This window comes from Eretmochelys imbricata, chromosome 8 (genome assembly GCF_965152235.1).
Source record: "Eretmochelys imbricata isolate rEreImb1 chromosome 8, rEreImb1.hap1, whole genome shotgun sequence".
NCBI classification, from domain to species: Eukaryota; Metazoa; Chordata; order Testudines; family Cheloniidae; genus Eretmochelys; species Eretmochelys imbricata.
Window position 1 is genome coordinate 44,611,792 of NC_135579.1, and position 26,429 is coordinate 44,638,220.

Consider the following 26,429-nt stretch of genomic DNA (forward strand, 5'->3'; position numbering starts at 1 on the left):
GCACATGGGGCCCAATCCTGCTCACTGGCTTCAATGGCTGTGTTACTATGCGTGTTACTATGCTCCGCTGAGAGCATCTCAGATCCAGAGCTGACTTTCCGCGTGCTCTGCTGATGTGAGTGTTTCACTGCTCCGTCAGACACCGGACAGCTGAAAGGAACCAAGGGCAGCCAGTCTCTCCTTAGCAGGATGGTGGTGGTGTCTAGGGGCCGGGCTTCTCATGTGCTGGCATTCTATGAAGAGACGGGGCCACCCCAGAGAGCTCCCAGGTGGATGTGACAAACGGATTCGGGGGGGAGCACATAAAGGAACAGTGAATTAACTCACGTAATAGGTTCCCACTGAACATTCAGATGCACATGGCTGTTGGCTGTGGCTAGATGAGACCAAGGCTGTAATACTGCTCCCCAAGGTGGTTATTGCACAGCATTGGCTTATCTAGATGCTGCTAACCGAGACAGAGAGCTGCCTGGTACAAAACTGGACTCTAAGTATAGCTACTGACGCTCCTTGAAGCAGTGGTATCAGGTCCGGCATCCCCTGTCAGTCACCCAGAGCCTTGTAGCTATTGTGGGGCTCTGAGGGGAGGTGCAGCTCTCTAGCAGCAGCACCGTGGTGTCCCAGCCAAGGTGGAGCTTACTTCTTAGAAGTGAACAAAGGGAATCCAGTCGTAGCACAAACATGCTTTTCAGGAACAGCCCATCTTCCCAGGGTCTGCCCTCTTCCATGACAGCCTGGGGCCTGTCTACTGGGTTGAGCTTTGGACTCCCGTCAGCTCCTCCTGCCTCTCATTGGTAGAAGTGTCTGCCCTACTTCATGGACTGGCAGCAGCAGGAGACCCCTCCCTCTGCTGTGGTGCCTGCAATGGCATCCTAAACCATTGGGGTGTCCGCCCTCGAGCCCAAACCACCCTGTTTCCCTTTCCTGGCCTTCCTAGCCAGCCCATTTGAAGCAGCTCCCCCTGCCCTTTAGTAGCACTCCTAAATCTGCTGTCTCCCCTGCCCCTGCAGGCTGTCCTTCTGTCTCCCATGGCAGCCCTGGTCTCAGCCACATGCTCCCCCATCACGTGACCCCTGTACTCTCATCCCCTTCACCTGGGGAGGTGAGCAAAACCAGAGCCACACCCCTCCCACCCCCATAAAGGGGCTAGCTCACCCTGGCAGCAGTGGACTCTGAGTGGTATGTTCCACTCTAATGCTAGAGAGGTACATGCAAAATCTAAGGGGCTCGGAGAGGAGCCACCAAAAGGATGCTGGGGTTGGCAGGGCTTGGCTTATGGTGGCTGAGGGAGAACTAGACAGCTGTGAGGGTCTGAAAGGTGGAAAGTGTCACGGAAGAAGCGGAGCTGTCTAGCTTGGGCCGGGGGGGCTAGCAAGGGGTTGCTGCATTTGGGAAAAGGGAGATGCAGGCCGCTGTGCACAGGCACGTGGGGCACAGAACTATCTGGGTCCCTAGGGAGTTGCAGATGCTCAGCAATCTCTGTGGGGACAGATGAATCTGAGCCACGTGCCATAATAAACCCTCTCGGGTGTAGATCCCCTTGTGCAGGACTGCGGCTGGGCATCGCAGAGTCTTGCCATATCCATGTGCTGTGCATGGAGGCAGAGTGAGAAATGTATCTTTTCCAAAGCAGGCATCCTGGCTGGGCAGCAGACTGGTGGCTTAATAACTTGCCATGGTGTCTGCTTACGTTCAGCCCTTTTCCTGCCTGTGTGCCACAGAGCACTCAGCTCAGCGGGGACTCACCCCTGCAGGGCACTGCAGCGGGTCTGCGTTGCCCAACAGCTCCCCCACGGCCCTGGCTGTCCATCCCTGTTTGCGGTGGGGCGTTACAGCCTGTGTTTATCCTCCTTTGCTATTTAAAACCTGTGCTAGACTCAGTCCTCTCCCTGGGCAGAGCCAGGTCATCGTCTCTGAAGGACGGCAGCTCGGGATTGCTCTCGCTCTTGCCTGAGGCAGTGTGGTACCACCGTGTCAGTGAGCTGGAGGCTGTGATGAAGAGCCAATACCCCTCCTTAGCTCTTTCTGGCGGAGCCTCCCCCTGCAGCCTGGGATAGTGCGCATTTTTGCTGAGATGAATTGCCCAACCCCAGCCGCAGGGGGAAGAGAGAAACGACTGGCCCACTGCAGCACGCAGGGTTTCTCTCGGACAGACTAGCCGCTCTACATTATTTTTACCAGGGCCGGTGTACGACAAAGTGCTTGTGTCAAGGCTGATTCCCCACGCTGGCACTTCAAGTGCAGAAGGTGGGGGCCCGCAAGGACTCTAAAAATTAATACTTGCCACTCCAGGCTTGTATTAAACTCGCAAGCTTACAGCTTTTCTCTGACCTTGGATTGGTAAATCCTGCCACCACCCAAGTGTAGAACCCCTTTGAGAACCCAGGAAGGCGCACTTGAGAATTCCTTCCTGTGGGGTACTCTCAAGCTCTTTCACACCCATCCCCGCTGGGGAAGAGCTGAGAAAGAAAAAAAAAAAAAAAAGGAAATCAGCTGTTGCCACCAGCTAATTAAACAACACATGCACAAACCTCTTAAGACAAAAAAATCCAATTCTGTTCTTAAAAACGGTAAATTTTATTAATTAAAAAAAGAGGAAAATACATCTGGGAATTTAGGCTTTTGCTAGATTAAAAAAAAACTACAAAGATTAAGCATCAAAAATAGCTTTCTTGAGGTCCAGCTTAAAGGTTACAAGCAAAACAAAAGCATCTGGGGTTAGCACAGAGGAATCCACAAGCCACAAAGAAATAAAAGGGAGAAACCTAATCACATCTTCCTAGACATTTCCTGATCTACTTACATATCTGGGGTTTTAGATGAGTAGTTTCTAGGTATGATACCGATGATTTTTCACACCTGGCCTAAGCTTCTCACAGCATAGCTGCTCCCTGTCTGCCTCTCCAGGAGAACAACCACAGACAGACAAAAGGGGAGTCTTGTTTCAATTTTAAAAAGTTCTAGCCTTCCCATCGGCTCTTCTGGCCAGGTGCCCACTCGCTTCCTTTTATGTATGCATAGCAGTGAGACTTTTTAACCCTTTACAGGTAGAGCAATTAAAGAACAGCTACTAAGAGGGATTTTACAGCTACTGGCTGGCTGGGTGTCCATAAAAGGGAGCTCCCCACCTTCATTTATTGCAGTGTGGTTCCAGGCGGGGCCCTGTGGGCCTTGGCTGCTGGAGAGACTGAGTAAGGCCTGGGTGTAGGAAATACTGAGTGACAGCACGCTGCCAGGCTGCAGCATATTCCCCTGGCCGGCCGGGGAATACAGGGAGGAGGGTGATTCCTTCCTACGAGGTCACTGCACCTCGTGGAAGCCTGCTGACTCTGACAGTGTCTGCTGACACTGTCCTCTGATATTGCCCCAGAGCCACCGAATCGTAGCAGCTCCGGTAGTACCCAGCGAAATGGGAGGAAAGGTAGACAGGGAAGGAAGCAGTCCCTGGGCACTGGATCAGGCCAGGCGTCTCTGGGCAAGGGGCTTCTGTGCAGTGTGTGGATAGGCTCACACCCTCCCGCACTGATTTCCCACTTATAGTGGGATTGATTAGGGGCCTGAACCTCTTCTCCCAGGTTTACACTGGGTAACTGCACTGACTTTAATGGAGCTGCTCCTGATTTATACCAGTGTAAAGGGAGAGTAGATTCTGGGTGTGCAAATCCTTTGGTCCCTCCAGGAGGGAAGCCTCCCAGACCGCCCCCCTCTCCAGCAGTATGCTAGGTGGAGGCCCTGCTGCACCAGACAACAGCCTGGGCTCAAAGGCTGCTCCGGAGTGCTACCAGCTGGGAGCTGACTCGCTGCAGCTGAATCAGGGATTCAGCGCCTCCTAGGGAGAGTGACAAGGGCTCGGTGCTGCTCAGAGAGCCCAGGGAGGGGCTCTCACAAAATCCTCTGGGGCTTGTAGCCTTTGTTCTTATGGCTGTAAGGTTGCTGCCTGCAAAACTGCCGGGCCAGAGAGTGTAGCCAGAGATTATTGCCCAGGTGGGTTACAGCAGCCTCGTAGATGCTAAACCCTGCCCAGAAGGGGTGACTTGGAGCTAAACCATGTGTTTGTCTCTTTGTGATTGGCTATTTAGCTAACGGTCAGGACTGGAGAGTGTATGCCCTGCCTTGGCACTGCATCATGGGCGGTAGTAGTCCAATCTGGATGTTGGCTGTCAAAGGGGGATAATTTTCTTTAACACTTACTTGGGTTGGCTCTGAGATAGTGATCTGGCAGTGCTGGTTCCCTGCGTTGTCTGGTCATTGCATTACTAAACCACTTGAGAGCCTGTATCTCTGCATCCGAAGAAGTGAGCTGTAGCTCACGAAAGCTTGTGCTCAAATAAATTTGTTAGTCTCTAAGGTGCCCCAAGTACTCCTTTTCTTTTTGCTGATACAGACTAACACGGCTGCTACTCTGAAACCTGTATCTCTTTGATCACTTGTCCGGTTCTTGGGCCCAGTTGGTGCCTGCTGGATAAGTGGGGATGCTGCGAGTCTGGGACTGAGCAGAGGGTGCAACACACTGGAGGAGTGGCATCATTCATCCATGTGGTGGCATCATTCATCCATGTGCTATAGGGTTCAGATACCACTGGGTCAAAAGTTTCTGTGCCTGGCTGCTGCTTTTGGCGTTGTTAGGTGAGGAAAGAAAAGCGGCTTGACTGGAATTACCAGGAAGCAAGGCAGGGTGTGAACAACGGACAGAGGCAAAAATTTCCTCTCGTGCCCTTTGTTAGCTAGTTGCGCGCTGTAGCCTGGGGGCTTCTGAGCAAGGGAAGCAGGTAGCGGACCCTCAGCAACCACTAATCCAGTGCCCTGGCTGCTTGGGGGCTGTTGTAGAGTTTTGGGAGCTGGGAGAAGCGGGGGAGCTCTGGCCCTAACACAGGCACCCCCTGTGGTAAGACAGAGCCCCATATTGGAGGGCTGAGTCATTCGTCCTCACCTGGCCTTGCAGAGCAAGTGAGGGCGTAGCTTGGGAACACTGGAGCCCTATGACAGCTGATGGCTCTGGCTCAATGTGTGTTCCCAGCGTGGTGCGGGAGGGCGGGCCGTAGTGCAGGCAGCGAGGATAGTGCTGTGGAGGGGATGGGAACCAGAGTGGCTGAGCGAGAAGATCCCCACACTGCCTGCACCCAGCTGTCAGAGCAGAGGTCCTTTGTGTTGCCGTGAATGCTCGTCTACAGCCAAACCTGCCTTACTCTGAACTTGGGGATGGGCCAAGTGTTTTCTACTGGCACCATGAATACCCACTCGTGCTCTCCGTGTGGGGCGGGGCCTGTCACCACCCACCTGTGGGCCAAACCCAGGCCCAGCTGCCCCCATCCGTGCTGCTCCCCTCCCTAAGACCAGCAGCTCAAAAGCAACTGGGTCATGTAGCACCTTGAAAAAATTTGTTGTGGTGTGAATGGGTGTAAAGTCAGGCTGACAGTGCAGTCTGGGCCCCTTCTCTGGATTCTCCCCAGTCACTGGAGGGGTGTGGATGCGTTGTACGCATTAATCCATGCGAAGCACTTATCAAAACCTCTCCCCGACTCCCTCTTCCTGTCCCCTTTCCAGACCCCGTTCCAAGACCAAGTAGCATAGCTCCATGCCAGCTAGTGCGCTGCACCCCCATGTTCTCCCCCCAGCTATGCCTAGAATCCATGAGAATGTCAAGTCTTTCGCTGCATGCACCACACCAGCTCCAGGGCGCAGGGCCCGGGGTGCAGCTGCAGGGAACAGGCGGGAGCAGGGCAGGATGAGGCACTATGAGAGCAGGGACTGGAGAGAACAGAGCCGCGGGAACTGCAGGTAACAAGGGGAGCTTCACTTCCAGGGAATGTAGGGACCTGCCCCTGTGGGAGGAAATTAACTAAACAGCACAGACACCCAATGGGGCAGGCTGCTCCCAGCGTACTGCAGGGGCCTTTTTCTGTCCTGCACCTTCTGTCTCTTGTAACCAGCCTGTCCAGCTCATCTGGGACCATGTGGGTCTGGCATGGGGAGGGGAGGTGTCCCAGACAAATCTCCATCTTCAAAAGTGAGGCACTGAGGTGTCTAGTGCAGCATTTCTCAAATGTGGCCACTGTGGCTGCATGCAGCCACCATGAGCTTTTCTTGTGGCCACAGTCTCCTGGGCTGTGATTGGGGGTGGGGGAAAGGCAGTGGCCACTCCCTTTCTTTGTTGTTCCTGGATCAACTGCCTGGGTGTTGGCTGCTGGGGCTGCAAGCAGGGGTTGGGACCTGCCCCCCCTCTGGAGACGGGTGGGCACAATGCTGGAGGCAGTGGGGCTCAGGCTCTGGGCTTCACCCCTGGGGTGGCAGTGCAGCAGGCTCTGGCCACAGGGTTTTAGGCTCTGGCTGCATGTTAGCGGGCCCCGGGCTCTGGCCGTGTGGCTTCAGGCTCCATCCCCAGCCACGGAGCTTCGGGCCCTGGCCCCGCATTGTCTCCTCCAGCCCCTCCCAATTCCATCGCCCCTGGCCCCTGCTGCCTATCCGACTCCGCATCCAGGGCTTAATTTGTCCCCAGGCTTGCTGGGGCTGAGTAAGTCTGTTGTGAAAAGTGAGATGTTTACTGCTAGCTTGTAAGACTGCTGTGAAAAGTGATATTAACAAACATACAAGTATCACTTTTCACAGCAGACTTACTCGCGAGCAATAAATAAACTACAATGATTTGGACGTGTACATGTGCGTATTTATTTGTTTTTCCTAAAGCTAATTAAGTATTTTAGGAAAAAGTGTGAGAGCTGCCACCAGCAAGAGTTGATGGCTGCCCTCTGAGGCCACCAAAAAAATTGTCCTGAGGACCCCTGATTGAGTGAGAATTGCTGGGTGGATTTAGGGAAGCAGGACATAAGGGTCCCTAATGGAGCCTGGCCAGGATGCTGGGGTTCACCCCTTCCCCTGGCTATAAGAAAAACAACCAAACCCCCCGTGACCATAAATGGAAAGAGTTTTGTGTGCTGTCTCTTGTTAAAGCCAGCCCTCCGGCTGCACGGAGCCACCTAGCACCATGCTACAGGACGCTCTGACTCAGGGGAAGAGTGCTGCATACTGAGTCGCCTGCAGCCACCATACCGGTCTCCTGTCCAACCCCCGAAGAAGTCTGACCCACTCGCCGGGAGCGGGGGTGCGGACGGAGCTCCTTCCAGGGCTGGGCAGGAGAGCGACAGCAGCTGTCCACCCTTCTTGCAGGGGATCCAGGTGCAGTCAGCGTAGCTAGGTGCAGCAGAAACTGCTCACTTGGTGTTTAGACCACAGGTTTTGCTGCTTTGTAGTAAACATGAAACTTACTCCTTCAGCTTCCATTTCTGGAGACAGCTGTGCTGGGGACAACAGCCCAGCTGCTGGGGATGGGGAGACACTAGGCCCTATTTTACCTAGAGGGGGCCTGATCCAGGCCTCTCGAAGTCAGTGGGCATAGTTGTATTGGATCAGGCCCATGTGGTGGTGGGGTTAGCTGCTCAGCGGAGGTAGCAAGGAGCCTGGTATAAATGCTTACAGAGATGTTTTGGTCTTGAAGAGCCAGCTGGGGTGCTGGGAAAGTCAGCATTTTGGGATTGCTGGTTTGCTGGATTTGGACAAACCCCAAAGCAGCCTCCGTGGGACCAGCCAAGGAAGAAGGTGGGAGATTTGGTGGGAAGGTCTGGGGGGAGAAAGCAGAAGGAGACTCCGCTGGTTGGAAGGCATGAGATGCACTGTCCTGAGGTTGGGGGTTCCACGACCACCACTCCCAAGAGAAGGAGGCGAGTGGTGGTGGTCGGGGACTCTCTCCTCCGGGGGACTGAGTCATCTATCTGCCGCCCTGACCGGAAAAACCGAGAAGTCTGCTGCTTGCCAGGGGCTAAGATTCGCGATGTGACGGAGAGACTGCCGAGACTCACCAAGCCCTTGGATCGCTACCCCTTCCTGCTTCTCCACGTGGGCAACAATGATACTGCCAAGAATGACCTTGAGCGGATCACTGCGGACTACATGGCTCTGGGAAGAAGGATAAAGGAGTTTGAGGCACAAGTGGTGTTCTCGTCCATCCTCCCCGGGGAAGGAAAAGGCCTGGGTAGGGACCGTCGAATCGTGGAAGTCAATGAATGGCTACGCAGGTGGTGTCGGAGAGAAGACTTTGGATTCTTTGACCATGGGATGGTGTTCCATGAAGCAGGAGTGCTGGGCAGAGACGGGCTCCACCTTACGAAGAGAGGGAAGAGCATCTTTGCGGGCAGGCTGGCTAACCTAGTGAGGAGGGCTTTAAACTAGGTTCATCGGGGGAAGGAGACCAAAGCCCTGAGGTAAGTGGGAAAGCGGGATACCGGGAGGAAGCACAGGCAGAAACGTTTGTGAGGGGAGGGCTCCTGCCTCATACTGAGAATGAAGGGCGATCAGCAGGTTATCTCAAGTGCTTCTATACAAATGCACAAAGCCTTGGAAACAAGCAGGGAGAACTGGAGGTCCTGGTGATGTCAAGGAATTATGACGTGATTGGAATAACAGAGACTTGGTGGGATAACTCACATGACTGGAGTACTGTCATGGATGGTTATAAACTGTTCAGGAAGGACAGGCAGGGCAGAAAAGGTGGGGGAGTAGCACTGTATGTAAGGGAGCAGTATGACTGCTCAGAGCTCCGGTACGAAACTGCAGAAAAACCTGAGTGTCTCTGGATTAAGTTTAGAAGTGTGAGCAACAAGAGTGATGTAGTGGTGGGAGTCTGCTATAGACCACCGGACCAGGGGGATGAGGTGGATGAGGCTTTCTTCTGGCAACTCGCAGAAGCTACTAGATCGCACGCCCTGGTTCTCATGGGTGCTTTAATTTTCCTGATATCTGCTGGGAGAGCAATACAGTGGTGCATAGACAATCCAGGAAGTTTTTGGAAAACGTGGGGGACAATTTCCTGGTGCAAGTGCTAGAGGAGCCAACTGGGGGGGAACTTTTCTTGACCTGCTGCTCACAAACTGGGAAGAATTAGTGGGGGAAGCAAAAGTGGATGGGAATTTGGGAGGCAGTGACCATGAGTTGGTTGAGTTCAGGATCCTGACACAGGGAAGAAAGGTAAGCAGCAGGATACGGACCCTGGACTTCAGGAAAGCAGACTTCGACTCCCTCAGGGAATGGATGGGTAGGATCCCCTGGGGGACTAACATGAAGGGGAAAGGAGTCCGGGAGAGCTGGCTGTATTTCAAGGAATCCCTGTTGAGGTTACAGGGACAAACCATCCCGATGTGTCGAAAAAATAGTAAATATGGCAGGCGACCAGCTTGGCTTAACGGTGAAATCCTAGCGAATCTTAAACATAAAAAGGAAGCTTACAGGAAGTGGAAGGTTGGACATATGACCAGGGAAGAGTATAAAAATATTGCTTGGGCGTGTAGGAATGAAATCAGGAGGGCCAAATCACACCTGGAGCTGCAGCTAGCAAGAGATGTCAAGAGTAACAAGAAGGGTTTCTTCAGGTATGTTGGCAACAAGAAGAAAGCCAAGGAAAGCGTGGGCCCCTTACTGAATGAGGGAGGCAACCTAGAGACAGAGGATGTGGAAAAAGCTAATGTAGTCAATGCTTTTTTTGCCTCTGTCTTCACGAACAAGGTCAGCTCCCAGACTGCTGCGCTGGGCATCACAGCATGGGGAGTAGATGGCCAGCCCTCTGTGGAGAAAGAGGTGGTTAGGGACTATTTAGAAAAGCTGGACGTGCACAAGTCCATGGGGCCGGACGAGTTGCATCCGAGAGTGCTAAAGAATTGGCCGCTGTGATTGCAGAGCCATTGGGCATTATCTTTGAAAACTCGTGGCGAACGGGGGAAGTCCCAGATGACTGGAAAAAGGCTAATGTAGTGCCAATCTTTAAAAAAGGGAAGAAGGAGGATCCTGGGTACTACAGGCCAGTCAGCCTCACCTCAGTCCCTGGAAAAATCATGGAGCAGGTCCTCAAAGAATCAATCCTGAAGCACTTACATGAGAGGAAAGTGATCAGGAACAGTCAGCATGGATTCACCAAGGGAAGGTCATGCCTGACTAATCTAATCGCCTTCTATGATGAGATTACTGGTTCTGTGGATGAAGGGAAAGCAGTGGATGTATTGTTTCTTGACTTTAGCAAAGCTTTTGACACGGTCTCCCACAGTATTCTTGTCAGCAAGTTAAAGAAGTATGGGCTGGATGAATGCACTATAAGGTGGGTAGAAAGTTGGCTAGATTGTCGGGCTCAACGGGTAGTGATCAATGGCTCCATGTCTAGTTGTCAGCCGGTGTCAAGTGGAGTGCCCCAGGGGTCGGTCCTGAGGCCGGTTTTGTTCAATATCTTCATAAATGATCTGGAGGATGGTGTGGATTGCACTCTCAGCAAATTTGCGGATGATACTAAACTAGGAGGAGTGGTAGATACTCTGGAGGGCAGGGATAGGATACAGAGGGACCTAGACAAATTGGAGGATTGGGCCAAAAGAAATCTGATGAGGTTCAATAAGGATAAGTGCAGGGTCCTGCACTTAGGACGGAAGAACCCAATGCATAGCTACACACTAGGGACCGAATGGCTAGGCAGCAGTTCTGCGGAAAAGGACCGAGGGGTGACAGTGGACGAGAAGCTGGATATGAGTCAGCAGTGTGCCCTTGTTGCCAAGAAGGCCAATGGCATTTTGGGATGTATAAGTAGGGGCATAGCGAGCAGATCGAGGGACGTGATCGTCCCCCTCTATTCGACATTGGTGAGGCCTCATCTGGAGTACTGTGTCCAGTTTTGGGCCCCACACTACAAGAAGGATGTGGATAAATTGGAGAGAGTCCAGCGAAGGGCAACAAAAATGATTAGGGGTCTGGAACACATGACTTCTGAGGAGAGGCTGAGGGAACTGGGATTGTTTAGTCTGCAGAAGAGAAGAATGAGGGGGGATTTGATAGCTGCTTTCAACTACCTGAGGTGGTTCCAGAGAGGATGGTTCTAGACTATTCTCAGTGGTAGAAGAGGACAGGACAAGGAGTAATGGTCTCAAGTTGCAGTGGGGGAGGTTGAGGTTGGATATTAGGATAAACTTTTTCACTAGGAGGGTGGTGAAACACTGGAATGCGTTACCTAGGGAGGTGGTAGAATCTCCTTCCTTAGAAGTTTTTAAGGTCAGGCTTGACAAAGCCCTGGCTGGGATGATTTAATTGGGGATTGGTCCTGCTTTGAGCAGGGGGTTGGACTAGATGACCTCCTGAGGTCCCTTCCAACCCTGATATTCTATGATTCTATGATTTGTTATAGGCTCCCAGCGGCTGTGTCTGGTAGCCAGGAGACTTGCAGGGGAGAACCTCTCCTCCAGGCAACCAGCTTCTGTGGCTGGGAGACAAAGGGCTGAGAGGAGATGCTTAACCCAGGGCCTTTGCTCTGCGGGTGACCTGGCTGTCCAGGACCAGGGTGATGGAGCATCTCTGACAGGAACTGCTTACATGTGGGACGGAGTAAATGGCTCAGCAGATGACAGAACAAGGAGTAACGGTCTCAAGTTGCGGGGTGGGGGAGGTTTAGGTTGGAAACTAGGAAAAACTTTTTCACTAGGAGGGTGGTGAAGCACTGGAATTTGTTTTCTAGGGAGGTGGTGGAATCTCCTTCTTCAGAGGTTTTTAAGGCCCAGTTTGACAAAGCCCTGGCTGGTATGATTTAGTTGGGGATTGGTCCTGCTTTGAGCAGGGGGTTGGACTAGATGACCTCCTGAGGTCCCTTCCAGCCCTGATATTCTATGATTCTGTGTGCAGGAAGGGATGGGAGCTGGGGGTCCCTAGGCCCTGGGCAGGGTTGGAGGTTAAGTGGCAGGGCCAGGGAGCACCGGGGGTGTGAGGGTAACTGCCTGTCTGTTCCTCCTCCCAGAACATCGAGCTGAAGGTGGAAGTGGAGAGTCTGAAGCAAGAGCTCCAGGAGAAGCAGCAGGCCCTAGATAAGGCTTGGTAAGTGACACTGTCCATAAGCAGCCGGCAAGGCCTTGTAGCCCTGCAAAGGTGCTCATCCTCAGGGCCAGGGGCGGTGAGTTATATTCCCTTGTGGTGCCCAGGCTCCAGCAATATTCAGGGCTGGAGGCCCTGCTCCACCAATGTTTGGAGCAGGGTCTCTCCCCTGGCCCTGCCTGGAGCAGCCCCGGGTCCAGAGCGTCCGCCCTGGGAGCACCCCTGTCTGAGTGAAAGCGGCGCGGTTCTCCCTGGCCTCTGCTGCCCTAAAGCTACAGCACAGCACAAGAGCAACGCCAGCAGCAGGCTGAGGCAGCTGCCGCGGCTACTGCACCTCGGGAGGGGGAGGAGGCACCCACACGTGCTTGGCAGCCCTCCCCTCCCCTCTCCCTGCACCAGGCGGGAGACATCTGGAGTGGACCTCCTTGACTCACCTGAGCAGCTGCTGGGGCTTCGGCAGTGTTTGACCCTGTGATCCACACCCCGCCACCACTCCTGCAAACACTGGGCAAAGGGCAGCCGCAGCCCCAGTGAGGCTATGACGAGGGGGAGCAGGGGAGGAAGGAAGCCACATGTGATGGCAGTCCCCTCCCCGAGCCCACACCCGCTCTCCGGCCCCCAAACTCCCTCCCAGAGCCTGCACCCCCAGCCTAGAGCCTGTACCCAAACTCTGTCCCAGAGCTTGCACCCCTCACCCCCTCCTACACCCCCAGCCCTTGGCCAGAGCCTGCACCCAGCACCCAAACTCCGTCCCAGAGCCTGCACCCAGCCCTCCGCGCTCCCTTCCAGAGCGTGCACCCCTCCACCCATCCTGCACCCCACCCTGTGCCGCAGCCCGGAGCCTGCACCCAGCACCCATACTCCGTCCCAGAGCCTGCACCCAGCCCTCCGCACTCCCTCGCAGAGCGTGCACCCCTCCACCCATCCTGCACCCCTCCACCCATCCTGCACCCCACCCTGTGCCCCAGCCCAGAGCCTGCACCCAGCACCCAAACTCCGTCCCAGAGCCTGCACCCAGCCCTCTGCGCTCCCTTCCAGAGCGTGCACCCCTCCACCCATCCTGCACCACTCCACCCATCCTGCACCCCACCCTGTGCCCCAGCCCGGAGCCTGCACCCAGCACCCATATTCCGTCCCAGAGCCTGCACCCAGCCCTCCGCACTCCCTCGCAGAGCGTGCACCCCTCCACCCATCCTGCACCACTCCACCCATCCTGCACCCCACCCTGTGCCCCAGCCCAGAGCCTGCACCCAGCACCCAAACTCCGTCCCAGAGCCTGCACCCCCACTCCCTTCCCACACACCCCCTCCTGCACCCAAACGCCCTCCCAGAGCCTGCACCCTTCACTCCCTCCTGCACTCCCAGGCCCTGCCCCAGCCCAGAGCCTGCACCCAAACTCTGTCCCAGAGCCTGCACCCTTCACCCCTTCCTGCACCCCCAGGCCCTGCCCCAGCTCAGATCCTGCACCCAGCACCCAAACTCCATCCCAGAGCCTGCACCCCCACCCCCTTCCCACACCCCCCTCCTGCACCCAAACTCCCTCCTACACCCCCACCCCTTACCCCAGCCCAGAGTCTACAACCAAACTCCGTTCCAGAGCCTGCATCCCCTCCCTCCGCAGTCCCTCCCATCCCCAAACTCCCTCCCAGAGCCTGCACCCCTCCACCCATCCTGCACCCCCATCCTGTGCCCCAGCCCGGAGCCTGCACCCAGCACCCACACTCCATCCCAGAGCCTGCACCCCAGACTCCATCCCAGAGCCCAACCTCTCAACCCTCCTACACCCCAATTCCCTGCCCCAACCCAGGGCCTGCACCCCAGACCTCCTCCCCCAACCCAAAGTCCCTCACAGAGCCTTAGGCGGAGGTGGGGGGGGGTTGCTCTGAGCGTTCTACAAACCTGCCGCCCTTGTTCAGGGCATGATGCTGAGAGGGGGAGACGAGCAAACCCAGCTCCAACCCGCTCTCTGCCCTCCTCCTGTGCAGCAGCCAGACCATTCCGCAGTCCTGTGCCCAGAGCGGCCGCTGCTGCTGTGTAAGGCTGCGGGGCCCAGTGGTCACCCTACGTCTTGGGAGGCATGGCAGTGCCGGGGCAGGGCAGGCCACACTGTCCTCCGGGCCCTGGCTGCTGTTGGTTCCAGCTGTGCAATTGGAAAACGTAAATAACGCCGTTGTGCAGCCCGAATGCTCGTTCTTTGCATGAAGCAACAGCACCCCCCAGCATGGCTCCCACCTGCGAGGACAGAGCCTACGTGCCTTGTGGATCTTTCTGAGCCACCTGCTCAGCAGACTCTCAGCGTAGCGCTCCCCTGGGCCCTGCATTGGGCCACCAGCCCACCACCACTGTGGGAGCAGGGCACAGGGGAAGGGAAAGGGATCCTGGTGGACAGCCCCGGTTCCCCGCTGACCTGGCTCTGCCTCCCAGCTGATGAAAGCCCTTTCCGTCGTCCTGGGGCGTAAAGCTCTATGCAGTGAGAGCCAGGCCTGCGGCACTCGAGGGGAGAGTTAATAGCAACTCAGGCCTGGTCTGCACTACGAGTTTATGTCAGATTTAGCAGCATTAAATCGAATTAACCCTGCACCCGCCCTCACAACGAAGGCATTTTTTTCGACATAAAGGGCTCTTAAAACCGATTTCTGTACTCCTCCCCAACGAGGGAATTAGCGCTGAAATCGACATCGCCGTTTTGAATTAGGGTTAGCGTGGACGCAATTCGAAGGTATTGGCCTCCGGGAGCTATCCCACAGTGCACCATTATGACCACTCTGGACAGCACTCTGAACTCAGATGCACTGGCCAGGTGTACAGGAAAAGCCCCGGGAACTTTTGAATCTCATTTCCTGTTTGGCCAGGCGAGCTCATCAGCACAGATGACCATGCAGTCCCAGAATCGGAAAAGAGCTCCAGCATGGACCGAACAGGAGGTATTGGATCTGATCGCTGTATGGGGAGAGGAATCCGTGCTATCAGAACTACGTTCCAAAAGACGAAATGCCAAAACATTTCAAAAAATCTCCGAGGCCATGAGGGACAGAGGGTACAGCAGGGACGCAACACAGTGCCCCGTGAAACTTAAGGAGCTCAGAGAAACATACCAGAAAACCAAAGAATCAAATGGATGCTCCGGAACAGAGCCCCAGACATGCCGTTTCTACGCTGAGCTGCATGCAATTCTAGGGGGGGCTGCCACCACTACCGCACCCCTGTCCGTGGTCTCCGATGATGGGGTACTCTCCGCCATGCCTGAGGATTTTGCGGATGGGGAAGAATAGGAGGAGGAGGACGAGCTTGAGGGGAGCACACAGCACACCGTTTTCCCCGACAGCCAGGATCTTTTTATCACCCTGACTGAAATACCCTCACAACCCAACGAAGCCGGAAAAGGGACCTCTGGTGAGTGTACCTTTTAAAATATAATACATGTTATAAAAGCAAGCGTTTTTTAATGATTAAGTAGCCCTGAGGACTTGGGATGCATTCATGGCCAGTACAGCTACTGGAAAAGTCTGTTAACTTGTCTGGGGATGGAGGGAAATCCTCCAGGGACATCTCCATGAAGCTCTCCTGGAGGTACTCTAAAAGTCTTTGCAGAAGGATTCTGGGGAGAGCAGCCTTATTCCGTCCTCCATGGTAGGACACTTTACCACGCCATGCTAGTAGCAAATAATCTGGTATCATTGCATGACAAAGCCTGGCAACGTATGGTCCCGGTGTTTGCTGGCATTCAAGCAACATCCGTTCTTTATCTCTCTGTGTTATCATCAGGAGAGTGATATCGTTCATGGTAACCTGGTTGAAATAGGGGAATTTAATTAAGGGGACATTCAGAGGTGGCCGTTCCTACTGGGCTGTTTGCCTGTGGCTGAAAAGAAATCCTCCCCGCAGTCAGCTACGTGGTGTGGCGGGGGTGCGGGGGGGGCATTGATGTTGAGCTGTTTGCGTTTGGCTAGCAGGGATCTTCCCTGATACCAGCCACGCGGTGGGGTGAGGGGTAAGGCAATCATCCCAGAGAATTGGATGGGATGGGGGTTAGTTTGGTTTCTGCTGCTGCACATTAACAGGAAAACAGCAACACTAAATGGCCAACTCAGCATGCTTTGCTTGGTATGGGAGAGGAGGGCGCTGCTGTTATGAAGGTTGCAGAAGCCGAAAGACTATGGTTTACCATGGCCGCCTGCAAGCCAAATTCTGTTGCCCAGCACTGCGTGTGTGATCTCTAACACCAAAGCCGCAGACACTCAATATAAGATGCAAAATGCGACCACCGTGAAAGAGTATAGCCATTGTTCTATAAAATGTATCTTTTTAAATACTTCACTCCCTTTTTTTCCTCCAGCAGCTGCAAATGTTTCAAGCCTCCCTCCTCCGTCCCAAAGGCTATCTCAGATAAGGCAGCAAAAAAAACGCACGCACGATGAAATGTTCTCTGAGCTCATGCAGTCGTCCGGCACTGACAGAGCTCAGCAGAATGTGTGAAGGGACACAACAGCAGAGTACAGGAAAGTGGCCGATGAACGTGAGGAGACGTGGCGGCAGGAAGATCAGAGGAGGCATGAGGCAACGCTGGGGCTACTGCGGGATCAAACGGACATGCGCCGGGGTCTGGTGGAGGTTCATGAATGGCAGCAGGATCACAGACTGCCGCTGCAGCCCCTGTTTAACTGCCCTCCCTCCTCCCCAAGTTCCATAGCCTCCTCACCCAGACGCCCAAGGACATGGGGGAGAGGCTCCGGGCACCCAACCACTCCACCCCAGTGGACAGCCCAAGCAACGGAAGGCTGTCATTCAAGAAGTTTTAAAGTGGCCTTTTCCTTCCCTCCAACCCAACTCCCACACCCCACCCGGGCTACCTTGTGAGTTATCTCCATATTTTTATAATCAATTAATAAAGAATACATGTTTTTTAAATGATAGTGACTTTATTTCCTTTGCAAGAAAGCTGTGATCAAAGGGGGGAGGGCGGGTGGCAGGTTTTAGAGGCATTAAGAGGAATTTAGAGGCAACCCCCCCCTCCCCAAGTGAGCAGGTTTTCATCAAGGAGAAATGAACAGAAGTGTCACACAGTACCCTGGCCAGTCATGAAACTGGTTTTCAAAGCTTCTCTGATGCGCAGCGCTTCCTGCTGTGCTCTTCTAACTGCCCTGGTGTCTGGCTGCACGTATTCAGCGGCCAGGCGATTTGCCTCAACTTCCCATCCTGCCATAAACGTCTCCCCATTACTCTCACAGAGATTGTGAGCACACAGCAAGTAGCAATAACAATGGGAATATTGGTTTCGCTGAGGTCTGAGCGAGTCAGTAAACTGCGCCTGTGACCCTTTAAACGTCCAAATGCATATTCTACCACCATTCTGCACTTGCTCAGCCTATAGTTGAACAGCTCCTTACTAGTGTCCAGGGTGCCTGTGTACGGCTTCTTGAGCCAGGGAATTAAGGTGTAGGCTGGGTCCCCAAGGATAACTATAGGCATTTCAACATCCCCAAAGGTTATTTTCTGGTCTGGGAAGTAAATCCCTTCCTGCAGCTGTTTAAATAGACCAGAGTTCCTGAAGATGCGAGCGTCATGAACCTTTCCTGGCCATCCCAACCTTTCCTGGCCAACGTTGATGTTGGTGAAATGTCCCTTGTGTGACGAAGTGGGACTGTTCTTAATGTTTCCTCTGAATAGTGTGGGGGTGCCTCAGTTTCCCCTATGCAGTTCTTAAGTATCTAGGTGGTGGGGTAAGGGTGTATGATCATTGCAGAGCCCTAGAGGGCAGGTGTGTGCAGGGGTCTGGACACAGAGAATGGCCAACACCCTGTTTCCTGGCAACTGATGGCCTGGGCCCCTTCCCCCCTGCAAGGTGAGAGCTAAAGGGTTGGAGAACAAAGGAATCAGATGACCTCCTGACCCGGGAAAGGGACAAAACCCAGGGGAGGAGGGGCTGGAGGGTTTTTCAGTTGGGGGCTGGCTGGGACATGGAGTGAAGGGCAGGCGTGGTTGTCTGGCTCACTGCCCCCAAAAATGGACCCAGCTGAGGCGTCCTGTTCTCTGCACCTACAAGCTCTGTGTTAGACCATGTTCCTGTTGTCTAATAAACCTTTGTTTTACTGGCTGGCTGAGAGTCACATCTGACTGCGAAGTTGGGGTGCAGGACCCTCTGGCTTCCGCAGGAGCCCCACCTGAGTGGACTCGCTGTGGGAAGCGCACGGAGGGGCAGAGGATGCTGAATGCTCCGAGGTCAGACCCAGGAAGGTGGAAGCTGTGTGAGCTGGGTGTCCTGAAGACAGTCTGCTCACAGAAAGGCGACTGCCCCAGAGTACTGACTGGCTTCATGGGGAGCAGTTCCAGAGCATCGCCCAGGGACTTGTGATCCACCAGTGCTTGCAGCACCATTGAAAAGTACCCCTTGTGGTTTATGTACTGGCTGCCCTGGTGGTCCGGTCCCAAGATAGGGATATGGGTTCCGTCTATAGCCCCACCACAGTTTGGGAATCCCATTGCAGCAAAGCCATCTAGTATGACCTGCACATTTCCCAGAGTCACTACCTTTGATAGCAACAGCTCAATGATTGCGTTGGCTGCTTGCATCACAGCAGCCCGCACAGTAGATTTGCCCACTCCAAATTGATTCCCGACTGACCGGTATCTGTTTGGAGTTGCAAGCTTCCACAGGGCTATTGCCACTCGCTTCTGAACTGAGAGGGCTGCTCTCATCTTGGTATTCTTGCGCTTCAGGGCAGGGGGAAAGCAAGTCACAAAGTTCCATGAAAGTGCCCTTACACATGCGAAAGTTTTGGAGCCACTGGGAAACATCCCAAACCTGCAACACTATGCGGTCCCACCACTCTGTGCTTGTTTCCCGGGGCCCAGAATCAGCGTTCCACGGCATGAGCCTGCCCCAGTAACACCATGATCTCCAAATTGCTGGGGACCGCGGTTTTAGAGAAATCTGTGTTCATGTCCTCGTCACCACACTGCTGTCGCCTCCTCGCCGGGTTTTTCAGGTGCTGGTTCTGCATAAACTGAACGATAATGCGCAAGGTGTTTACAATGGTCATAACTGCTGCGGTGAGCTGAACGGGCTCCATGCTTGCCGTGCTCTGGCGTCTGCTCGGGCAATCCAGGGAAAAGGGCGTGAAATGATTGTCTGCTGTTGCTTTCACGGAGGGAGGGAGGGTTGACTGATGACATTTACCCATAACCACCCGTGACAAATTTTTGGCCCCATCAGGCATTGGGAGCTCAGCCCAGAATTCCAACGGGACTGCGGGAACTGTGGGACAGCTACCCACAGGGCACCGCTCGGAATGTCAACGACGCACACCGCCGAATTAATGTGCTTCGTGTGGACGCATGCACTCAACTTCATACAATCTGTTCCCAAAAATCGACTTCTGTAAAATCAGAGTACTTTCGTAGTGTGGACATGCATTGGCAGCTGGAGCGGTACGTGTGAGACTGGTGCATCAGATCAGCGAAGGGGGGTGGATGGAGCTAAGTGTGCAGGGTGGGCAAAGCGGAGCAGTGGGGGAGGGGGGGAAAAGGGGGCTATAGAAACACCATCCAGGCAGGAACATCAAGGAGATTTTTCACAGTATCTGATTAGCGACGATTACTTTGCTCTGAAAATGGAAATACTTTGACTGGGTGGCAGAATGTGCTGAGCCTTACAGCGAGCAAGCCAGCTAGGCCGGCCTCCTGCCGGTTCAGAGAGGTTTCCCACTCTGCCCTCTCCGGTCCAGCTGGAATTGGGGCTCCCGCCAGCTGTTAGCACTAACACTTGGATCATCATCAGGTAACGCCCCTTGTGCCCAGCCTTAGGAGCCCCTCGCAGCTGGAGACTAACCCCCCATAGGGCAGGTCTGCACCACGGCTGGAGGTGTGACACCCCACCCCCAGCTTTGCTTGAAGTAGTGCCTGGAAAACGGGGTGGCTGTGAAGGGAGGGAGTGGGTAAGCCCCCGCGAGTCAAAGCCTGTTGGAGACCTGAGACGCGTCCTGGGGTGACTGGCCTAGAGGCGGGTGCGCTGTTCTGGGTGTGGTGGTGCCAGAGTCCTGAGGGACAGGCTGTCTCCAGCGCTGGCTTTCTGGAGCCATATCGCATTGCGACCTCAGTCTCCCTTGCGGCCCTCTCCCCTGCTCTCTGTGCTCAGCCGCAGTCTCTTCCCACCGATCGTTTCCCCTCGGTGCATTAGCTGCCTTGTGCCAGCCAAATCTGTGCTTTGATTGTTAGCTCATGTTTCTAGCTTCTGCCTTATCCCTGCCCCAGCCCGACTCCATTCAGTGCCATCTGGGTCTCCAGTGTCAAATTGCACAGACTGATCCCTGGGGCTGTGGCACCTCCATAGACCCCTCCCCCTCACTTGAGCTATCGCTCTTTGTCTTAACCCCTTGTTCACCTAACGTGGGCCAGATCTCAGTCTGTAACCTTTACTGGTTCCACCAGATGCCTGCTAGCCAAAGGACTACACCCACTAGCAAAGACAGGTGGCCAAGAGGTCCAAGGGCAGCTGCCTGGTGGGAAGCGCAGGGCGCACACTCCTGGCTTCTCCCCCCCGCCCCTGCCCTTGCTGGGAGGGTTGGGGGCTTTTCTTCAGCTGCGAGGAGCCAAGGGGGAATGTCTCTGGCTCCTGCAGAGGGAGATGTGCTGCTGTTTGAGAGCCCTGCTCCATCCCTCTAGGATCAGGCAGGATACGGTGATGCTGTGAGAGCAGCGTGCTCTTGACGCCTGGAAGGGCTGTCCAGGGAGACCTGGCTGGTGCTTCTAGGGCCCTGCTCACACCCCAGCCAGTTTCCTGGGTTAGAGTTTGGATCTCATTCTCTGAGATGGAGGCCTTGCTTTCCAGGAGCCTGTGCTCTGCTGTACAGACAGGGAGATTCGCTGATGACAGTAGCTCAGTCTGAAGAGTGCAGGCATCCATGTGGAATTAAAACTACCAATAAGGTCGCATGGAGGGGTGTGCGGGGGTAACACTGTTGAGGTGGGAAGCTGTCCAAGGGGAGCGCAGCTGCAGGAGAGCTGCTCTCGTGCCCCTGTTGGAGGTGGTTTTTGCACAGCATCACGCAGAGGAGTCTTTTACATTCAGGTCTAGTTTTTTCCCCCATGACTGGACATGCTCTTTGAATAACGCAGGCAAAGGACCCTCAGGCACCCAAAAATAACGTCCAGGCTTAGATCCTGTAAGAGCAGCTCCGTGGGCTTGTGTTCCAAACAGTTTGTTTAACAGAGATTTGCTTTTCCGTGCATCAGGCATCCTGCTAATCTCCCTGCCCTGAAAGAGTGTTTCCCAGGCTCCCTGTAGGCCCCTTTCTCAGCCCATCCCCAGCCAGGAAGGACTAGGACTAGGAGAACCAGCAGAGTGAGGCAGCTCCAAGCACTGAAAAATCATGAGTCACCCCTCCCCCCCCCCCAAAAAATCACGCAGTTGGCTTAGAAATCATGATATTTTCACAATAACAAATATTGGGTTGGGTTTCTTTGTCTTCTAGTTTCTGAGTCTTCAGGGTTGACTCAGGCCACATTTTTGTGTTTTTCTCTGCAACCAGGAGGACACATAACTTACTTTGTTTTCTGCATGAAAGCTGAGGGTCTCATGTAATCACCTGACTCCAGGAGCTGGGGCTTGAAGACCCCCTCCCCATGCTCATTCCAAAATCCCAAGAGTTGTGAGCACTGGAGAGGGTTTGAATATGTGCTGTACATCTCAATGGAGGCAGGGAGACGCAGGCTTAGAGGCTGATATTGTTTAACATTCTAGACGCAGCATGAGCAAGCACAGCTGTTTGTAAACTAAAAATAATCGGGCACCACCTGTTTCCCAGAGGGCAGGGTGATTCCTGTGCTGGCTGGGGGCACATCCCTGACTCTGCGCATAGGACAGGAGCACAGTCTGTTTGCAAACAGGATGGGATCCCATGGGCTTTTCAGCTTGTGACTCTCTCCCCCACCCCTGCTACTTCGCAAAGCTTTTGTATTTAAAAATAAAAGTCAGTGTCATAGAAGTCCCCAAAGCAGGAATAGAACCCACGGATGAGGAGCTGCTCACATGACAGTCACCTTTCCATTTTAAAATATGCCCTTTCCATTTGTGACCTGCCATGTCCTGAGCGCTGTGCCCCCAGGAGAACGGTTGATGTCGCAGTCGCTGTGAGCAGGATGGGGAGGGGTGACTCAGTCTGGTGATGGAGATGACAGGGGACAACAAGAAATTCTGAATTCAGATCTAGGTGGGTGAAGAGAAGGAAACGTTTTGTTTCCATTGAATATTCATATTACAGTGGAGTCCAGAGACACCAATCTGAATGCGAGGCCCTGTCATGCTAGGTACTACACATATGAAGACATGGCTCTGAACAGTCCGGAAAGACAAGTGATCTAGGCAGAGTATGGGAAAAGGGAGGCAATCAGATAGGTCCAATGTTTGCACCCCTTCTATCCCAGCCTGGCAGGCAACTGAATGGAAACCTAGTAGCATCCCAGAGCTGTAGTCAGGGACCAAGGCCCCATGGTGCTATATGCTGGGCAATCACAGAATGGAAAGACAGCCTCTGCCCCAGAAAGCTTACGCTGGATTTCCTTGTAAGCTTACAGGAGGGGAGTGCACAGGTCGTACTGCTGCTCTTGGCAGAAGGGTACTGCAGCAGTGGGGGCCATAGGGGAACCTGGCTGGAATGGCAGGGAAGAGGGATGGAGAGACAGCCCGGCAGCATGCAGTACCTGGGATGCCAGGAGCATTGCACAGTGAGGGGAGGCTGCCCCCACCCAGAACAGAATTAGCTCCCCCCTATGATCGGCAGCAGCAGAGTCGGGGAAAGTGTGTCCCCTCTGGTTCACAGGTGCCTTTCCAGAATGCTAGGGTCCTTCCCCTGCTCCTCTTCTTCTTCGCCACTCCCCAGCCGGGGCTAGCTGGTGTGATGCTCAGGAGGCCCATCCACTCTGCTTGGGGCCTCAGTGTTCCTGCTTCCTCACACCTTCCTTGTTCCTACTGCCTGCACTGTGGGGGCCAGAGTGGAATGGGTCAGAGGGGTTGGTACATCGTCTGGTGTCTGTGTAGCGTGCCCCAGACCTGACTGCCTGAAGCTGGAGACCAGGCTCAGATCCGGAACCTGGCTCCCCACCTGGGGAGAGGTGAGCCTACGGGGCCTGATTCTGTGCCATCAAATTGGTGCAGAGCGGAATCAGGCCCAGATCCTTTGGGAGCTGGCTTAGTGTCCCATCCTCCCCCCAGTCCCTCTCTAGGTGCTGGGGACCAGCAGGCCACGCTCAGCTCTCTGCAGTCTGCAGCTGTTGCTGTGGCCCTGGTGCAGCGACGGAATAGAGCAGCCCCTGCTATTCCTCCCATGCTCACCCCACTCAGCGCAGCAGTGGGTGTGGGGCTGTACGTGCTGGTCTGCCCTAGCTCTCCCTGTGCTGCTAGCACCAGGTGGGGCCTCCCAGAGCCGTGCTGGGTGGAACCAGATCTGAGCCCCGTTTGTGACACTGACAGAGTGGAATGAGCTGAGGTGACAGCCTGACTTGCAGCCCAGCCCCCGCTGGGTGGTCCAGGGCTGCCCCTTGCTCTGACAGGTGGGTGCCATGTCTTGCAGGGCGGCTGCCGAGAACGTGACGAGGCGCAATGAAGCAGAGCTCCAGCGTCGGTGTGAGGAGAGGCAGCAGGAGACGGAGCACGTGTCGGAGCTACTGGAGAACAAGATCCAGCTCCTGCAGGAGGTGAGTGGGGTGGGGCATGTGCCCCAGCTGTGCGGCATCGGCCACGGAAGAGGAGTACAGAGCCGCCCAGGGCCAAGTGGGGCCCGTCTCTCTTTGCCAGCCCCCTCTGCCCATTCTGGAGTCTCAGTTTCTTCCCCAAATCCCAGGGGGCTCAGTTTTTCTGGGCCTGCCATATGGGATGGGCTTTGGGCCCCACAGCAAGGCCCCCACAGGACATGAGGAGCAGGACTCTTGGCCCCTGTGACTTCTCTTTGTTTATGGGGAATGGAGCTCAGGGTCCCCTGGGACTCCCCTTAGCCCACGGGAAACTGGGAACAAATCCGAGGCCCCAGCTGCTCTCCTTCCCGCTGGTTATTCCCTCTGTATCTACAGCAGACAGAGCTCTGAGCCCTCCAGCTGGTTCTCTCTTTTCCCACAGCGTATGGGTAAGGGAGCCAGGCCCCCAGGGTGGCTATCTGCAGGGTATTAGAAACCAGTCGCAAGGCTCCATGGCCCTTGACCCTTACCTCCTGTTCTTTCCATTGGAAGGGCAGCTCTGCCGTCCTGGTACAAGAGAGCCCGTCAGCGTAGCCTCCCCCTCCTAGCTTGGTGTTGTCCTTGCTCTTGTCTCCCTCGACAGGAGCAGAGATTGGCATCTCTGGGAGGCTCCCCTGGGTCATGGACACAGACTTGTGATGACTCCATCGGTTCTAGGGAAGATACGCAGCTTCCTCCTTCATACAATAATTACACAGATGCAGCTGAAGTCCTTGGGAGCTGCTGAGTGCTTGGCACTTCTGCAAATTAGGCCACCTCTTTAGGAGCCTACATCTAGATTTAGGAGCCACCCTATATTTGAACATCTTGGCCATGATGTAATCCATACCATGGGAGCGCAGCTGGCCCTAGGAGAACCTTCCTTGTTGCTGTTATGGCATTGTTTGCATTTAACCTTCCCATCACAGTCACATAGGGCTTTTTATTTTTCACTTAATTTTCTTGGGTTTTAAAACAAAGAACCGGAGTGAAGAGGTTTTGTAAATGAGGGCAGAGGATCATGGCTGCAGTGAAAAGGATAGAGGCACCTAAAATCACGGGGGAGGGATTTTAAATCTTTTTTGTATTCTTGTGATTTTTCTCCTCTCTTGGATTTAAGGCAGCGAGTGTCCTGGGAGGAGTTGATGGTGTTTTGCAGGGAGGAATTTGCACTTGTCTCACCAGCAGCCTGCACTCAGTATCCCCTGCTCTTCCCCATGTGGCCCCATAGGGATGGTACATTGTAAGCGGGGCCTCATTATTTCTTTAGAATGAAATAACAACAAAAAGCTGCCCAGCCCCAGCTCTGGGCACCCTAACACGTCATTAGCAACACAGCTGTATCCCAGTGGCATTACAGCCACCTCCAGAAAGCCCTCCATCATTGTGGGAAGCACTCGTACCCCAGCCGTGAGCTCACATCCTCTCTAAGAGGTGTCATTTGCAGCATGTCATCTAATTCAGGCTGTTTCAGAGTGGAGGTGGGGAGCGAGTTGCAGAGTCCCAGAGCCCTAGCAGAAGCCCAGTAAGCCTACTCCGAGTGAACACGCAGCTGTTGGGTTTTTCCAGGGCATGCAGTTGTTGGGTTTTAGTCCCAGTTCAGCAGGGAGCCCCTTCCTCGCAGAGACAGTCTGAAGCTGACTTTGAAGAGGATGGGTTGTAGTGTAGGTCCTGGTGGGACTTGAACGTTAATGTCAGCTGCAGGTCCCGTGAACGCTAGCACTGATGCATCACTTGTAGCGACTGTAGCGTGGCCCCCATTCAGTCATCACTTACAGCAGCTCAGGTCAATAGGCCCAGCCCTTCATCCTCCGCCCAAACCCTGCAGCTTACAGGAGGGAGCATGTCTGGTCTCACTGGATGCAGCAGCCACACACTGGTATTGCTGCTTTTCCTTCCGCTCACAAGCCAGTGGGGTTGTGGCTCTCTGCCCGGGTGGCGCAAGTATCCCTGCTCATGTCACGTTCCATCCCCAGGAGGCCAGATTAGCAAAGAGCGAGGCGGAGAGGACGGCAGCACTGGCGGAGGCTGAGAAGGGACACTGCCTGGAGCTAACCGAGAAGCTGAAGAAGCTCACCAAGGAGGAGGAGAAGAGAGGAGCCCAGGTTCTGCATGATGATCACTATGCTGCACTGGCCCAGAAGGACAAGTAGGTAGCTGTGGTCACTCCATTGACTTGCCTCTGCTGCTTCCTGGCTCGTGCCCTTGCCCACAGGGCAGGCAGCCCAGCTGGGGGGTTCAGAAGAGGGATCCTTGTCTCGGAGACCCCAGAGTGGAGCTTGCTGCACCACACTGGGCCGCATGGCAGCAGGACCAGTCACTGCCTGGGTGAGCAGGGTCACAGGATGGGGTGGGGGTTGGCATCCAGCAGAGTCAGGGCTCTGTGAGCCCCTGGGGGGATCCTGCTAGGGGGCAGTGTCTGGCTGAGCTAGGTGGTCGCAGAGCAGGTGGTAGTGGCTGGGTGGGATGGGTTAAGCCACATAAGGGGACTCCCTGGGTGCTGTACAGAGAGCATAGTGATTGTGCACTCCCCGGCTCCTCGCAGCACCTCCAGCACAGAGGCATGGATGGGGGAAGGTGTGTAGCCGGCAGGTCGCTACACTCCAGACTGTTCCAGGAACAGCCCCTTGGCCTGGGAGCTGTCAGCTGTAAGTTAGAGCAACCCTGAGGCTGCTCTAATTTACTCTGGGACTGGCCCACACCCTGGCTGGTCCCAGAATCAGTTCTGCAGATGTGATGTGAAGCCGCCTTGGGTCCTGTGCTGAGCGCAGAGCCCTTTAGCGGAGATCCTCCTCTTCTAACCAAGGTAACTAAGCCATTTTCTCCTTGGCAGATGC

The 26,429-nt window shown here is 54.6% G+C and overlaps 1 protein-coding gene across 1 annotated transcript in view; it reads left to right on the top strand.

Moving 5' to 3' along the window:
• Positions 1–25,745, top strand: part of LOC144268586 (myomegalin-like) — a 36,655-nt gene extending 10,910 nt beyond the window's left edge. Inside the window, exons 3-5 of the mRNA XM_077823573.1 lie at positions 11,813–11,889; positions 23,454–23,577; positions 25,569–25,745. Coding sequence (XP_077679699.1) covers positions 11,813–11,889; positions 23,454–23,577; positions 25,569–25,745 — 378 coding nt within the window. The remainder of the gene's footprint in view (positions 1–11,812; positions 11,890–23,453; positions 23,578–25,568) is intronic.
• Positions 25,746–26,429: the final 684 nt, after the last annotated feature.